Here is a 15,362-nt window from a genome sequence, read left to right as displayed (position 1 = left end):
TTATCTGAAGATAGATTTCCTTTTTTCATTGTCCATAACATGAAATAAGCTGTGTTTTTGACAGCTGTTAGTGGAGATGTAGAGGAAACATGGAACTATCTAACTTTTTAAGTCATCTTTGAATAGTAAGATCGTCTTCAGAAGTGTAGATTTAGCTGAGATGTCAGAAACCATGAAATTGTGTAAGTAGATAACCTTTTACTTCAGCACCTGACTTTTTTCATTCTTTGGCATCACTGCAATCTTGACCATCTTTGTTAACCTGTTACCTGCTTTCTGTCTTCTTCTTTTGCTCCCGTCTCTCAGGAAATCCAACAGCTGCAACAGAAACAGCAGAGCTATGTCAGGGAAATTTCTGATCTTCAGGAGACAATAGAGTGGAAAGACAAAAAAATAGGGGTAGGACTGTCAACTCCTGAAATGTGTTCAGAATGGCGTTGTGTTCTTGAGCTGATACTGCTTTTGTAAAACCTCACGAAGAAAATCCTCCTCAGTGGCTTTGCTTGGTGTGGCTGTCTTAGTATATTGCCAGTGAACTAGCAAATAGTAAACTTTGTCTTTGTTCAATATTAGAAAATCCAAGAAAAACCTAGCAGCTGGTCAGATTTCAAAACCTGGGATAATTTATCTGCTGTGGTGCTCCGTTTGTGTATGCCATATTGAGAAAGGAAGTGCTATTTATAATGCAATTCCATCAGCACTGACTTTTTGCTTATTCAGATTTAATCTGCAGACTGAGCAGAAACCGGAGTGTGATTAAGAAGTAACAGAGCTCTTTGTGGCCTTTGGGGATGAAAGTCTCTAACGTTCCCTTGTTTCTCATCCTTTCCCACCACCTCCTGTCAAAGCCAAATGCAAACCAACTCTTAAAGAAAAGCATGGCTTTCTTTTCAACAACAAACACTGAAGACTTTCTGAATTTAGAAGGGGAAAGAAATCTGGCAGTTCATACGTGTTTGTGATGTCCAGTAACTTGCAGCAATTTGAAGCTAAAGTGTGTGATTTTTAGTTATTGTGCGCTTATAGAGAAATACCGGGGGGTTCAGTACTAACATTTGCACTTGCACATGGTACATCCCAGAGTTTAAAGATAGCTTATTGGCAGTTTTCTGGTTAATTGAAACGTGCTGCACCTATCACAGTAACCCATGAAATTAACAACCCATAATAGACTATTGAAATGTCAGTCCTGCTTTCATGCTCTTCCGTTAGCACGTGGGACTTGTGTACTACTTCAGCATGTATGTTGGATATGAATTAGCTCATCCAGCAGATAAGAATGGAAAGTGAATCCTCCTTTGAAGGATTTTTTGTGAAGGCTCAGACTTTGAGTGTCTTCAGTAGGAATTCCTGGGACTGCCTGATTATTGAATAAGCTGTGAATTTCTTGGATTTGAGGCTTATCTGTGTGTATGTAAACTCAATTCTTTAATCTGTGAACTTTACCTTTTTCACACATGCCACTTCCATGAATCTCTGAATATCTTAAATCTGCTCATTCTTGTTGACACTTGCTTTTCATGCTCTTTACTTGTCTTCCTTCCTTTCTTCACATCTCCTCTCCCTCTGTTTGTGTTGGGAACTCAGGCGTTAGAGAGGCAGAAAGATTTCTTTGATTCCCTAAGGAGTGAGCGGGATGACCTTAGAGATGAAGTGGTTGTGCTGAAGGAGCAACTGAAGGTATGCAAGAGGAATAAGAAAAACTTGTATTTAACTGCTGACTTTTACCTCCTGTACGTTTTTGCAGAAAAATTGAATTCAGCTCAGTACCAAGGACTCTATTTTCCTAAGTTGCCAGTTCAGGAATTTTCTGATAGTCCTTCACCCTAATATCGATCAACTGTGAGCTCTTAGTGTAGACCATAATATTCAGTATTAAATTGTTGCTTTTATAGGAGACCCATCTCCGAGGAACACTTTAAGCAGCAGATTTAAGTTTAAAAATAAACAAAAAGAGCTGGTATCACATGTTTTCTGTGATGCTGGCTAATCAGAGAACTGTAATATTCTGTGCTATTTTCTGACTTCCAGCCATTTTTAATGGAGTGATTGAAGCGATTGTTTATTCAGAATGTCAAAGACAAGAACATCTGATCAAGCAGCAGGCTTTAAAGCATTGCTTTTGCTTCTCCGTAGAAACATGGAATAATCCCAGACTCTGACGTAGCTACCAATGGGGAGACATCTGACATACTTGATAACGAAAGACACTTGGATTCTTCCAAAACTGCTCAAGGCACAACGCAGGCGTTAAAGACAGCAGGGGACGGGATGTTAGGTAAGTGCTGCATATCCTTTCCTACCTTTCTGTCCATCTGTCTACTCATTCATCTTTGCTTGGAGTTTGGGCATTTGTTAGTGGGACAATTAACACATCACGCGCAGCATGCTACTTGTTCAATCACTTGTGCATCACATCACATTATGCATTTTTCTGCTTGATATTTATTATCACTCCGAGTATGTTGTGCAGTTTCCTGCAAAGGCAAACTTCATTCCCCATTCAAGGTGACAAAGGACGAGAATACAAATATTACATATTACAGATAAGTAGCAATCATTCAGATTGCTATTCAAACCCTGAGTTTGAAAATTGTCCCAGAGTAATCCTGCTGTTGCTCGATATTTTTCTGCACGGACCTTAAAGAATCAAAATAAAAACATTTCAGTTTTACATAAAGAATTTGTACGCTGGGTCATTTATATCCCTGAGAATTATCAGTGATTGCTGAACAGTGCTGGGCACTGTTAAAAAACACTAGTGCATGAATTCATTGTTCTTGGTATCTAGTACTGCTGAGCAGTTAATATTACCACTTCAACATCTGTACTTGTTGTAACAGGAATAATGCCATTAAATTCAAAGAACATGACTGTGAGATGGATAGTGTTAGGAAGCAGAAATCTGGCTGGCAAAAAAAAAAAACTTCCTCCTTAGGCAGTTAGGATGAATGATCACTCAGAGAACTACTATGCTAGTGGAACGAAAGGGAAATCATTTTTGTTCTTGCTGCTCTAAAATGACATACTAGTAAATAGCAACAGGCAGCCAACCATTGCAAGTGCAAGTTATCTTGCTTTCGGCTGTCGGCTGCTTTTTCCTCACTCAGTTTTTGTGTGGAAACAATATGGAGCACCAAAACCAAGGTAAGGGCAAATTTTACATGCAATGTGTTCTCTCTCTCCTTGTTCTGTTTTGCTTTGTTTTGTTTTTTGGAAGCAGGTACACCATAAACCCAAATAGCTAACTGCTGAAGCCACACAAAAACCATTGTTTTAATACCTGTTGCTCCTAAATAATGTTGGAAGAAACAGCGCTTAAAAAGAAAAACAAAACCAAAAAAACACAAGTCCCTTTCCCTTGAGAGGATGAAGTGGCTCTAAGGGGCACTAAGTACTTGATCTTTGATCTGTGTTGGTAATGTTAAACAACTAAAACATTTGCTTGCCAATCAGATTTTATATTCGCAGTCCTTGGCATATCCACATAAACACTAATGATGCCTGTTTATGATCTAAGGAGCAAAATATTACTGGGTAATCTGCGATCACTTCGTTATACTGGCATCAGACACACACTCTTGCATGCACGGAGTGGTGTTAGGGTTGAAGTTGCAGAGAATATTGCTGAGAAAGCATAATCTTTCATGTTAGTGTTCCATCTGCAAGTATTACTGTTAAATTGCACTGCTTGAAACAAAGTTGTTCTCATCTACAAGAGCTGTAATTCACACAGCCAAGAGCAAACATCCTTTAATTTACAAAAACACAGGCCAGCACTGGAGACTTTCCTTGCTTTGAGAGGGTGGTGGTGGTGAATTTCACTGATCAGAAAACAAACCCATACCCTTACTAATTCAATTGCTGCTTTGCCTCACATAATTGGCAAAGGCTGATCTTCTATTAACCTGTTCTTTGATTCATTCTCTTTCGGGTTTTAAGTGGGGAGGTAAGTGCTGTGGTGTGGTCCCTTCAACTTTCTCAATGGTCTTTTAGGCAAAGCCAATGAAGTGGACATGAAAAATGAGATTTTGGAGGATGTGGGGAAAAGAGAAATCTTGCAGAATACTGAGCATGAGGAACACAAAGAGGAGTCTGAGGAGCAGGAAGTACAGACATTGCATGCTGATGAAAACACAGAGGCAGAAAAAGTGATTGAAGAAACCGATGCCGGGTCAACAGCGATGTTACCAGATAGTAGGCTTACAGAACAAATCCAAAGCCTTGCAGAACCTGTGTCAGGGAATGCTTCTTCAAACGATGATAGTGACGCAGATGATTTGAGAAAGGAGGCAGAGTCAGCAGACACAGCAGCCCCACAGCCTGTTAGCGAGGAGGCTGAATGCAGTAACTCACATCCAAGGACAAATCAGACCTCAGAGGTGAGCTCAGTGCAGGATCAGGATTTTGAGAGTCCTCAGGAAATGCCCAGAGACTTAGGTACAGAGCATGAACTGGAAAAAGCTGCTCCAGAACAGGAAGAACGAGAGGATGTGGAAACTAGCCATGCACTGAGTGCTAGTGACATGGAACAAGCAGCTGACACTGCAGCTAACAGCTGTGAGTTGGTTTCTGACCAGCCAGAGCTACCAGGGGCTGAAGTAGCAGGCTCCCTGAGCGAAGAGGTAAATGTGGAGAGTCACCTTGAGACACTCCGGCATGTGGAAGAAAGTGCTGAGGACAAAGTTACAAATGTCCTGGAGGAAAAGCTCCTTGAAAGCAAAGACTGCACTGATGGGACAGCTGATGAGAAGGGAGGTGATAGAGCTGAAGAGGAAGATGAGGTGGGGAATGCAGTTCAGGGTCAGGCAACAGAAAGGGATTCTGTGGGTTTGGAGGGGAAGGAGTCCCATGAAAGTGGTGTCCCAGCAGATAAAAGTGAAAAAGAGGAGGGGGGAGATCAGGCATGCATTCAGCCAGCTTCCTCAGAGGATGCTCATTTAGCATTGTTAGAGGAACAGAATGTGCAAGAGAAAACAGAAGTTAAAGCTGCTGAGGAAGACAGCCAGAAAGAAGTACTGATGGAAAACCTGGAGGTGTGTTCAGATTCTGCAGGAGCAGGCAAGCAGGAGGAAGCACCTGCGGAGTCTGTGGGCTCTGGTACCGAGGTGAAAGAAAGTGTGCTGCAGCAGGCAGAGCCAGGCCCAGACGTTGTGAAAGAAATGGCACCTCAGGAAAGCAGTTCAGACCCAAGGGTTTTAGATGACAAAATTCAGGAATCAGAAACGGAAATACAATGTGAGTCTGGGAAAAGAGAGGAAAGTAGGGCAGAACAGGTGGAAGGCTTAGAACCAAAGGTGGAAATTCAGACAGTTCAGTGTAGTAAAGACACAACAGGAGATCCAGCGGGAGAGAAAAATAGCTCTTCAGAAGATGAAGCACAGGATGCAGGTGAGCAAGAGGAAGGCAAAGCACAGGATGCAGGTGAGCAAGAGGAAGGTGAAGCACAAGCTGTAGTGCAGCAAGAGGAAGGTGAAGCACAAGCTGTAGTGAAGCAAGAGGAAAGTGAAGCACCAGCTGTAGTGCAGCAAGAGGAAGGTGAAGCACAAGCTGTAGTGAAGCAAGAGGAAAGTGAATCTAAAGAGGAGTTAACTGTAGATCTTAGTGGAACTAGTGAAAACCAAGCTGATAAAGAAACACTGAAAGAAGATGAGAAACAGTTAGAGCTTGCAAACCCCCACGGTGATGGATTTGCTCCTGAGGGTGATGCAAATAATTGTCTTGCACAGAAAGCTGAGGTGGATGAAAATATTAGTGAGCGAGTTAGCTTGGAGGCTCAAGCAGAGGAAGAACTAGAAGATGATGGTGATGCATTTGACTTCGATGAAGAATCAAAACAGATACTGGAAACTGATGAAAAATCTGATGGAGAGAAAGCTGATACACAGAATGGGGAGGATGATGGAGCAAATGGTGAGGTCAAAAAAACTGCCCAAGCTCGTGAAGCTGGAAAAAGAACTGGTGAAATAGAAACCGAAGTCCCCTCGACTGAAGATGACAGCTTACGGCATAAGAACGGAGATGAGTCTGGAGAAGCAGGGCACTTGCAAGGGGAAGCGTCGTCACTGAAAACTGATGAGAAGGCCGATGTGTTGGAAGATGAAAGTAAAGCATCAGATTCTAATGAAGTGGAAAAAGTACCAGATGTTTCAGAACAGGATTTGGAAAGTGCTTACAGGGCAGAAAGCAAAGAGGATTTGCAAGGTGGTAGAAGGGGTAAGGGTAAATCTAGAGATGACTGTACAATATCCTAAGTTAAAAATCTCAGGCTACACGAGATACATGCCATTTGATCAGTCTCAGTACAGAAGCATGCACTTTGCACAACAGATCAGGCCTTAGGAATACAGGCATACTCTTAAGGTGTTTTTTTTCCTTATAGGTAACTCTCATCATAATACACTGCCAGGTCATATACGTGGTAATGATGCAACTATTAAGTTATTCACTGACGTACCTAGCCACAAAAAATCATGCGTGGGTTTGGTTTTGCTGTGTCTCAGGTTAAATGTTACCAAAAGAGCAAGCTTCACAAACGAGCTACGCGGTCTATCTTGCAGTTAAAGTACTTTTAGTGTGAATAACTGCTACTGAGGAACTTTTATATGAAATTCCTCCTTTCTAGCCTGCTCTAATGATATGTTATCTGAATGTACTTCCGTGTGTATTAGATCGACAGTATGTTAACGCCTTGTCATGAAGGAACTCGGTAGCTCAGCAACACTTGAGATCTAATGTTGAAACTTGTTGCTGAATGATTAAAGCCCAGGAACCAATTTTTTTGTTGCTGTGGAACAAGATAATGTCATTCCACTTTTTGTATCTTTCTAATATGGACATATTCCGAAGTATCAATCACTGTGAATCTGCTTAGTCTAAACACTTTGGAGGAACAATTCACATTTTGAAGGAAGTACAGCATGCAGGTTGCTAAAAGGAGCAAATATATTAATGTTTACTTCATCTAGGCACTTTGCACCACAATAGGCCTTTTACACCATGTCTCACATGGTTTTTTTCCTAAGCAAGTATCAGTACACACTGTAACATTTGCTTAGGTTTGCTATCCAGTACTGTCTAGCTATGAATATTACAAAATACTTATTTTTCCAAGAAGGTTTTTGTTTAAAATTGCATTCCTTACTGCATTATATATATATATATTTTTCCAAAATATTATTCTGAAAGAATGTTTTTTTTCTCTGAAAAATTCTTTCCTCCTCTTTTTCTGGAGAGAAGATAACTTTGGATGTCTTAGTCCTTACTGGGTGTTAGACTAAAGACTGTTGTTGTTCTCTGTACTAGCCCCCCGAGCCTTTTTGAAAAGCTGGAGTACTTCGAATTGTTGGCTTGAACTAGGCACTTCGACTCACCGCTATATTTTGTGCATCTTTTGTAGTGCTTGGGAGGAAGAGCGTGTTTTGCATAAGTTGTGTTAAGCAGTGAACATCCAAAGGGAATGCAAACTGAGCAGTCGGGAGGGGGCTGTGGAAGGTTCTGTCTGTGTTGATGTTACAAAGCTGATGGATTGCAAACAGACTGCAAAATTTTAAGATGTATATCAAAATGTACTGAGCTGTATATAATTGAAATAAACATATTTTCTACTTTAAATTGCCTGTCCAGAGCACTGTTTATAAACCTGCATAAATATTTTTTTAAAATCCGTATAATTTCACAAACACCATTTCTACAGCTTTCTTAAATGTATTGCGTTGTGCTGCATAGATAGAGCTGCCCCGTTAGACAGCCTTGGGGTTTGAGGTCAGTGGATGCGATGGCACCCACGGCAGCACACCTGTGACAGAACTATAAACCTTTAACTCCTTTCATATGACTTCTCTCCAACTTAAAACAGCTTCAGTATGGTTTCTGTAAGTATTAGCAGTTGTTTTTATTAAGGGTTTACACTAAATGCTAACCTAAAAAGTCACAAATCTTTAAAGTATCTCTCCTTGCCGCGTAGTAGTGTTTAAATAAAGATTTTTCCCTTCCCACGTTCAACTGTAATACATGGTTTAATGTTGAAAGTATTTAAAGGTATTTATATTTAAATGTTAAGTACAGTTAAATATATAACTAAATGTTCTTGCCAGGCGTCACCTAACCTTGTGGATGGATATACGATCAACTTCCAGTTAAATTAGGCATGTGCCAGCATTTCCAATATTTTTCAGGAGTTAGAAACACAACGGGAGTGCTTCTGGATGGTTGAAGGGCAGGTAATGGCGACCTATTTTTAACTATTTTTTACCACTTCAAGGTAAAAAAGCATCTATAAGGGAAGTCCTCTTTTAAAGGCAAGTCACAGAAAGAAACAATGACAACTCTAGTCTTAACTGTCCATGTGCCTGCTTTTATCCTGCAGTAACTTGCCAAATCTCAATGAAACTACAGTAGGAACAAGAACATGGGGAGGTGATAAACAGCTTATGTATTGTAAGTCCTCCCTTGAATGTTAGCTGCTTGGTGCCAGTGTTGGCAGCCGGTTCCTGACTTCTGGAATTGGGCAAGCACCACGGAGCAGGAGGTGGTCCTGGTGTTCCTTAGCTCTTCAGTTTCTTCTTCGGTATATGCACATCAAGGGAGGGGGGGTGGTCTCTCTGGGAAATAATCTTAAAGATAAAAGGAACTGCAAGATGATGTGTTCGGAGTTTAAATCAAATATTATATGCCAGTTAGCTTTTGAACAAAATGTATTGCATTAGAGAGAGGGGGAGGGGACAGTGTCTCAGGAGGAAATTCCTACCAAATGGGTGCCTTGTAAAGTTACATAATTGAAAACCATTTTTCATGTTTTCCCTGTGATATCTAACAAATACAATAATAGATACATCTTGTCCCTTGCGTTGTTTTAGACTTTCAAAGACAGCAAAATAACATTCAAACTTTTAAGGGAGTTTACAATGAAACCAAGAAATCATGAGATGAACTAAAGCCAGGAATCTGATTCTGCAACGTTACCCAGTTTGTCTTGAGCAGAGGCAGCCAGCTCATGTGAGCACAGGGTCACGATGTGCAAGACTTCTTTTTACTTTTTTTTTTTTTTTTTTAAATGACCCATGATAAGTTGATGGATCCAGAGAGGCAATATTGTGCCACCTTCTGTTGGATTCCTCCAGCTCCCTCAAGCCGTTGGTGTGTTTCCATGGGACGCAGCCCTCACTGCTTGCCTTCCCACCCTCCACGCACGCTTTAGCCTTTTCAGTTGCATCAACATTAATTACCTGTTGGACCATGCAAACCATTAAAGTTAAAATTAGCAGCTTCCCATGTCACAATTCCCTCAATATAGGAAGAGATATCAAGTGTCTGTGGGTTATTAGGGGATGTTAGGTCAATTTTGCCACTGAAGCAGCACCATAGTTAGCAATACTTTGAATCAACTGCATTACCAAGTAATGAGAGTGCTCACGTGCCTTAACAGGTTGGAAATCATCTTACCAATGTTAGATCTCACTGAGATGAATTTCAGAGCAATTAATTAATTAATTGATTTCAGAGTAATTAATTAATTAATTTCAGAGTAATTTCATTCGTTGTAATATCTTTGTATTTGAAATATGGATAATGACTGTTTTACGTGGGAGTTATAATTAGCTGCTTCATGTGCTAAGTCAGGACATTGCTCTTTTCCACACATAGCTCTAGAAGCCCTCAGATCCTTGATTTGCTGGAAAAAAATGTCTCTTAAAAGCAAAAATAAAGCTTTATGAAAAGATCGATTAAAGCTGAAGTAAGTTTTATGTATTGCTGTGGGGTTGTAGGATACATGAAACTGAAGATCTTTTATCTACGTGTGCAGAAACCTTTTTTACATAAGCAGCAATTTTAGCAAACTAATATTTTTTGTGATCTTGTAAATCCTGCTGCCAGCATGTCATCTGTCCTAGTGTGGTGCAGATGCCCATCATGAGGGAAGAGAGAAGTGATGGTGAGACCCAATCTGAAGGTTCACCCCAAAATGCTCACGCTGGTTTTGCAGGGAGAGAGGCTGGGGGAAGATGATGTGCTTCCTTACTGGGCACTGGAGGTGTCCTTTCATAAGGCAGACGTATTTCACCCCACAACAGTGGTTGTGGTAATAAAAGTATTTCGACTGTGTGCATGACTGACTTCCTTTTAGGATTAAGGTGGATTATTTGGCCTCTTTGGAGTCTGCGAGTTTGGGACAGATTTATAGTGGCCTAGAGATTTTCTTCTGCACCAGTCCTTTTTCTCTTTCCTAAGCCTATGTAACTTCATTTCTCGATCTCTGCTGACCCGTGACTCCCAATTCTATCTTCATTCTGAATATCTATGACTTTCCTTTTACTGTTTGCCTTCCTTGCTTTCTTCATTGGACTTCATTTTTCCCCCTTCATATTTTTACAGAATTTCTGTCTTCAGCTTCCCATATAAGTATGTGAAACTGTTTTATTCTTTCAAAGGATATTTTTCTCTTGTTAGTTTACAAAAACATGAATGTGTTTTCCTCCCCCATCAATGCTCAGGTGTAACAATACTGGGCGTGTTGCAAATAGCTAATAAAAAGATAGGTTCAAAATGAATGTGTAGAACTGCTGAACTGGGATGTCACTTCAGGGTCTGTATTTGAGTACTGCATCGGAAGACAAGGTAAAGGTTTTATTCCGTGCTCTAGAATGACTGCTGGTATGTGGGAACTTGGATACATAGGAGAGAAATGACTTACCACGAATTAGTAGGTAATGGACTGCTCCTGTCTGCCAAATAGATGGAGTTTCAGTTGAAAACTTCAGTTTTGCCCATGGTTTGGTTGATACAGACTGTTTATTCTCTTTATTGAATGTGTGAACAAGAGAAAAAAAAAAAGGGTGAAGACTTTGGCCTGCTAGGGATTTAACAGTGAACGAAGATAACAGCGTGTTGTATTTTAAAATGATTTTCAAAGCTTTTCAAAAATATTTGTCTGTCAACATGAAAATCCATCCACCTGGTAAAAGCCCAGCATTCTTCTGTCTGTGACCTATAAATTGCTTTCCTTGAGTTTACAAAAGTCTTTTTTTCCTACGAGTGACCTTTGGATTTTAACAATTTAATAACTAACAGGCAAGACCTTAGATGTGGAGTTGAGCTCTGCGCACCCTCTGGCTTGGTTCTGAGCAGTGACTGCTTGCTGGCAAGGGAGGTAAACCAAATAAAACCACAATAAACATACGTGTCAAAGCTGTGGAGTAAGACCTCTCTGAGGTCAATGTATCGAATGAGAACATTTGAAGGCTATGTTCCAGTGTACTTCTGTTGAGGTAACTGAACAAACTAAGGTTGTTAATGAATGAGGTAAAGTGATCTTAGTGATCTGAAAAATTGTGAGTAAAGATTCGTTGCGCACGGTTCTTGCTAAAATGCTTTCACATTTTGCATTAATAGGAAAGAAGAAACAAGGGATTTGGTTCCTTGCCTCTATTTCTCTTTTCCAGTTGTCTCATTCTGTACTGTGTACTTTATTAATCAATGCCCCACACATCTGTGTGCTGATCTGTAGCACTTGCAGGTTCAAGTCTAACGCCACAACCGTTGGTCTGGATTGCCTGTTGCCTTCTTGATGTCTGACTGAGAGGATTTACTCTGGAGGATAAAAGAGAAAATATTTTACAAGACTGCTGTGTTTGAAATAAAAATGATTTCATGGTCATAATGCTGGGGATAACACAATGTCATTGTCATGCTGTTTAGTAAAAGAACTGAGGGTTTTAAGCGTTGAGAATGTGCTGTGATTACAGGTGTTTACTGTATTTTTATGATGTTGAATTGTAAAGATCTGTGAGATTTTGTGTTGCAGTTGTGTTTGACCCTAGAGTTCTTGCATGCTAACCTAACGTAGAAGATTAGCCTCTTTGCATGCAGCTGGGTGCTGCTACTGCCGTGACAAGCATGCTCTGTGAGAATGACATAACCTCCCCTGGCTGCAGCCCCCTCCCAGTCCTGTCTGTGGCCTCATTTCCTGTGGTACGTGCATAACTACCTTCATCATTAGTTTCACTAACCTTAACGATTCGTTGTCATATCGGATATGCTCTGAAACGCGTGGCTCACTTAAATCAGCACTGAACTTCCAGTTTTCTCTTTCAGAGAGGCTGAGGAAACTCATTGATGAACGGGAATCCTTACTAGACCAGGTAATCTCACACAAACTGAGATGCTGTGTGTTAACTAAATGTATGATGAAAACAGTAAAGTTTCAGGAAACAAAAAATGCCCCTAATACAGATTATAGAACAAACCAAACCTTGTCTTTCAGCATGTGTTGTGTTCTTGCTGAGGACTTTATGCTTCCCCCGAGTCTTTTCTCCTGTGCATTAGCTCAGGGCATGAAACAGATGACCCACGGGGCCTGTTTCATGTTGCTCAACAGGCACATTTGGCACTCAGAGTATTCCAGATTCCTGTCTGTAGCCACCTAAATCTCTGTCATGACTACTTCTGAAAAAATGCTTTGGATTAGGTGAGGCCAAGGGAAAAACATATATATGATCCGGAAATTATAGAAGCAAGCTTTACTTCCTAGAGTTAGCCTTCCTAATTGCTGGATCTGTGGGTAGTGACCAATTTGGAAAGAATGTTAGAGGAATTACAGGAGATGGGTAAAATGCAATTAAAGTAATTATTGCTAATACCACGATATAGTGGATATAATCCTTATTCAAAACATTTTAGCTGATCGGTTTCTCTCCAGGATGCCCTGTGCTTTCATTTATGGACTGTATCCTTGGCCTTGGGGTTTCCTGCACAATCAATCACAATTTGGGGTTTTTAAGAATGCTTTATATGAACGTGCCAACAGAACATTTATAGCTTTTTTTAATAAAACATTCTTCCTCTTATTATTCTTGGTCCTGAATTTATGCATAAGTACTGATACTTAAACTATGGTGTTATTTGCCAAAAGAATTTCCAGGAAATTTTATACCAAAAGATTTTTTGGAATTTAGTTTTTTAAAAGTTTCATAACACTTGACTGAATTTGAGTCCTGAGCCACAATTTTACTGTACTTGTTTTAAGAGCTATTTTGTGTCTTTCAGGTTAAAAAATTAAAGGGTCAACTGGAAGAAAAGCAAAAGAATGGCAAGATGGAGAATGCACAATCAGAAGATGAAGTTCTGGAAAACGGGACAGATATGCACATGATTGACCTCCAAAGTGAGCTGCATTTTGGTTTTAAGAGAACTTTTGTGTCCTGCATGTGAGTGAGAGAATGTGTCTGTACAATGAACACGTAGCTCTAGGTAAAAACCAGCCTTCGGTTCTAAGGCAGCTTCAACCTGGGAGCCAGCCATGCACTTCTGCTAGAGGTGAGGGAATGATTATCCTTTGAACAAGAATGCAATTGGAAATCTCCCATGTGTTCCCCAGGAGAACTGGGCATAAGTTCCCTGTCACGCCTGGTTAATTCTGCTTTCAGAGTGGCCAGAAAGTGATCAGATGAGATTGGGGATAGCTCCTACCTGCTGGGCACTGAATGGGTTTAGCTGCCAGCTCGGATACAGAAGGAAACCCAAGGCAGAGAGCTACGGTCCTGCTGTCCTGAGTAGATTTATGTAGCATGAAAATCTTACGAGAGACCTGTCAAGATTTGTTCTGACATCTCTTATAAATCTGCGATTCTTTTAGGAGATGCCAACAGACAGATCAGTGATCTCAAATTTAAACTAGCAAAGTCTGAGCAAGAGATAACGGCATTGGAGCAGAATGTAAGTTCCTGGTTTGTTGTTTGTTTACTCTTGGTGAGAATGCAAAGAGTGTATTGTATTCTATGAAAAAGAAAGTCTTGATTAATGTGAATTCCCTTAAAATAAAAAGCAGGATTGTTGCATTAAGGCTGTTGAAGTTAAGTCACAAAGACTAGAATGCTTGCATTGATCTATAGGAAAAAGAATATGTTATTTGTCTTCACCAAATGAAAACCTCTCGAAGACAAATGTCTACTTAAAGCATTTTAAGAACTCTGCAGAATGCTTTCTTGTGCCTAGCTACGGGCAATTCTTACATGGCTCCTGGTGTATGATGTAGTTAGTATACATGCATTTTGTACAAGACTGCTCTTGGCCAGAGTATGTCATCAATATTCTTGCTGACATAAATAGCTATATTTAGTAAATTTAGTCTGTATTTAGTCTATTTTCTGTTGCTGGAAGTGTATTAAATATGGAGATGTATGAAAGGTCTGGAGGTACTTACCATGGCCAGGCTTTGATGTATTTTTCCTCAAAATATCCCTTCCTTGTATAAAATAAAATCTAGCAACTCTCTCTGGATATTGCTTAACTGTAACTTCACTCTTAACTGAGAGTAAAGCTTCGGAGTAACTCCTTTTGTGCAGTTGTTTAATTCAGAAAATTTGCTTGTCCTTTAGGTAATACGATTGGAAGGTCAGGTAGCCCGATACAAAACTGCTGCTGAAAATGCTGAAAGAGTAGAAGATGAACTGAAAGCAGAGAAACGCAAACTACAGCGAGAGGTAACTAAATGTAAACTGTCATAAACTAGCAGTCAGTCTGTGCTGTAGAAGGGGAGACTTGTCTGCAGTGTGTTTTAGAGCAGGAACTACCTGTCTTGGTGTGTAGCAAAGAATAAACAGCTACCTTTTTTTTTGGCATTTGGTCTATTTAACCAAACTTCTAGCACTCAAACTGGAGTAACAGTCACGACTGTGGACTCCCGCTGCCATTTCAGCGTTTGCTCCTGAACTGACTTGTAATGCCTCACTTTGTACCAGAGTTGGTTCTCTGGAGCAAACTCAGGTGCTTCTTGTGCAATTTTTATCTGGAAGCAGCCTTCAGATGCTCAGCTTTGCATGTTACTGTACTGTGAAGTGTTCACTTGGTTCCCCATTCATCAAGCTGAATAATTCCTACTTATTTGGTGTCCTTGTTGCACCCAGAAGCTCTTTACTTTGGATGTTATAAACTCCAGGTTTGTAATGAGAATAAATCACTGGTCTTCTAAGGAGAAGTGGTTCAGAGTGATTTTGACCGTAGTTCTTTTGCCAAACTTCATGTTCACTCCAAATAACTGCAACCAGCTTTAAATATACATATATATATTACCAGCTTCTTTCACACCTGCCTCCTGAGGTGTGTTTTTTCAGGATGGTTCTCTCTGCTTTTACTAAATTCCTCCTTCTGTTCTGCCTGTAATAGGTGGTCTTTTGTGGAACTTAGCCTTCCTGCTTGTTATCTTGCTTATCAGATAAGAAACGCTCCTCTTAAGACACCGAGGCAGGTGTTGCCCATCATGAACATTTGGAGAGCTGGCAGTGCTCACAAATACACTATAAGCATCTGTTGTATAAACATCAGAAGTCACAAAGAAACATTAACCAGGGAGTGGTGTTGATAGT

General features: G+C 40.3%; 1 protein-coding gene across 28 annotated transcripts in view; it reads left to right on the top strand.

Annotated features, from left to right (window-relative positions):
• LRRFIP1 (LRR binding FLII interacting protein 1) overlaps nucleotides 1–15,362 on the top strand; it is a 100,059-nt gene that overhangs the window by 80,902 nt on the left and 3,795 nt on the right. For 25 of the 28 annotated variants that reach the window (XM_082763857.1, XM_082763854.1, XM_082763845.1 and 22 more), the window contains 4 exons: nucleotides 307–399; nucleotides 1,588–1,680; nucleotides 2,137–2,278; nucleotides 3,997–7,614. In XM_082763857.1, coding sequence (XP_082619983.1) covers nucleotides 307–399; nucleotides 1,588–1,680; nucleotides 2,137–2,278; nucleotides 3,997–6,254 — 2,586 coding nt within the window. In that variant the 3' untranslated portion in view covers nucleotides 6,255–7,614. Of the gene's footprint in view, nucleotides 1–306; nucleotides 400–1,587; nucleotides 1,681–2,136; nucleotides 2,279–3,996; nucleotides 7,615–12,093; nucleotides 12,141–13,044; nucleotides 13,163–13,633; nucleotides 13,714–14,375; nucleotides 14,481–15,362 lie in introns of those variants that run through there. The other 3 variants (XM_082763852.1, XM_082763842.1, XM_082763853.1) reach the window with 2 other exon arrangements.

Source organism: Aythya marila (genome assembly GCF_965140915.1).
Source record: "Aythya marila genome assembly, chromosome: 6".
Taxonomy (NCBI): domain Eukaryota; kingdom Metazoa; phylum Chordata; class Aves; order Anseriformes; family Anatidae; genus Aythya; species Aythya marila.
This window is presented reverse-complemented; position numbering and strand designations above follow the sequence as displayed.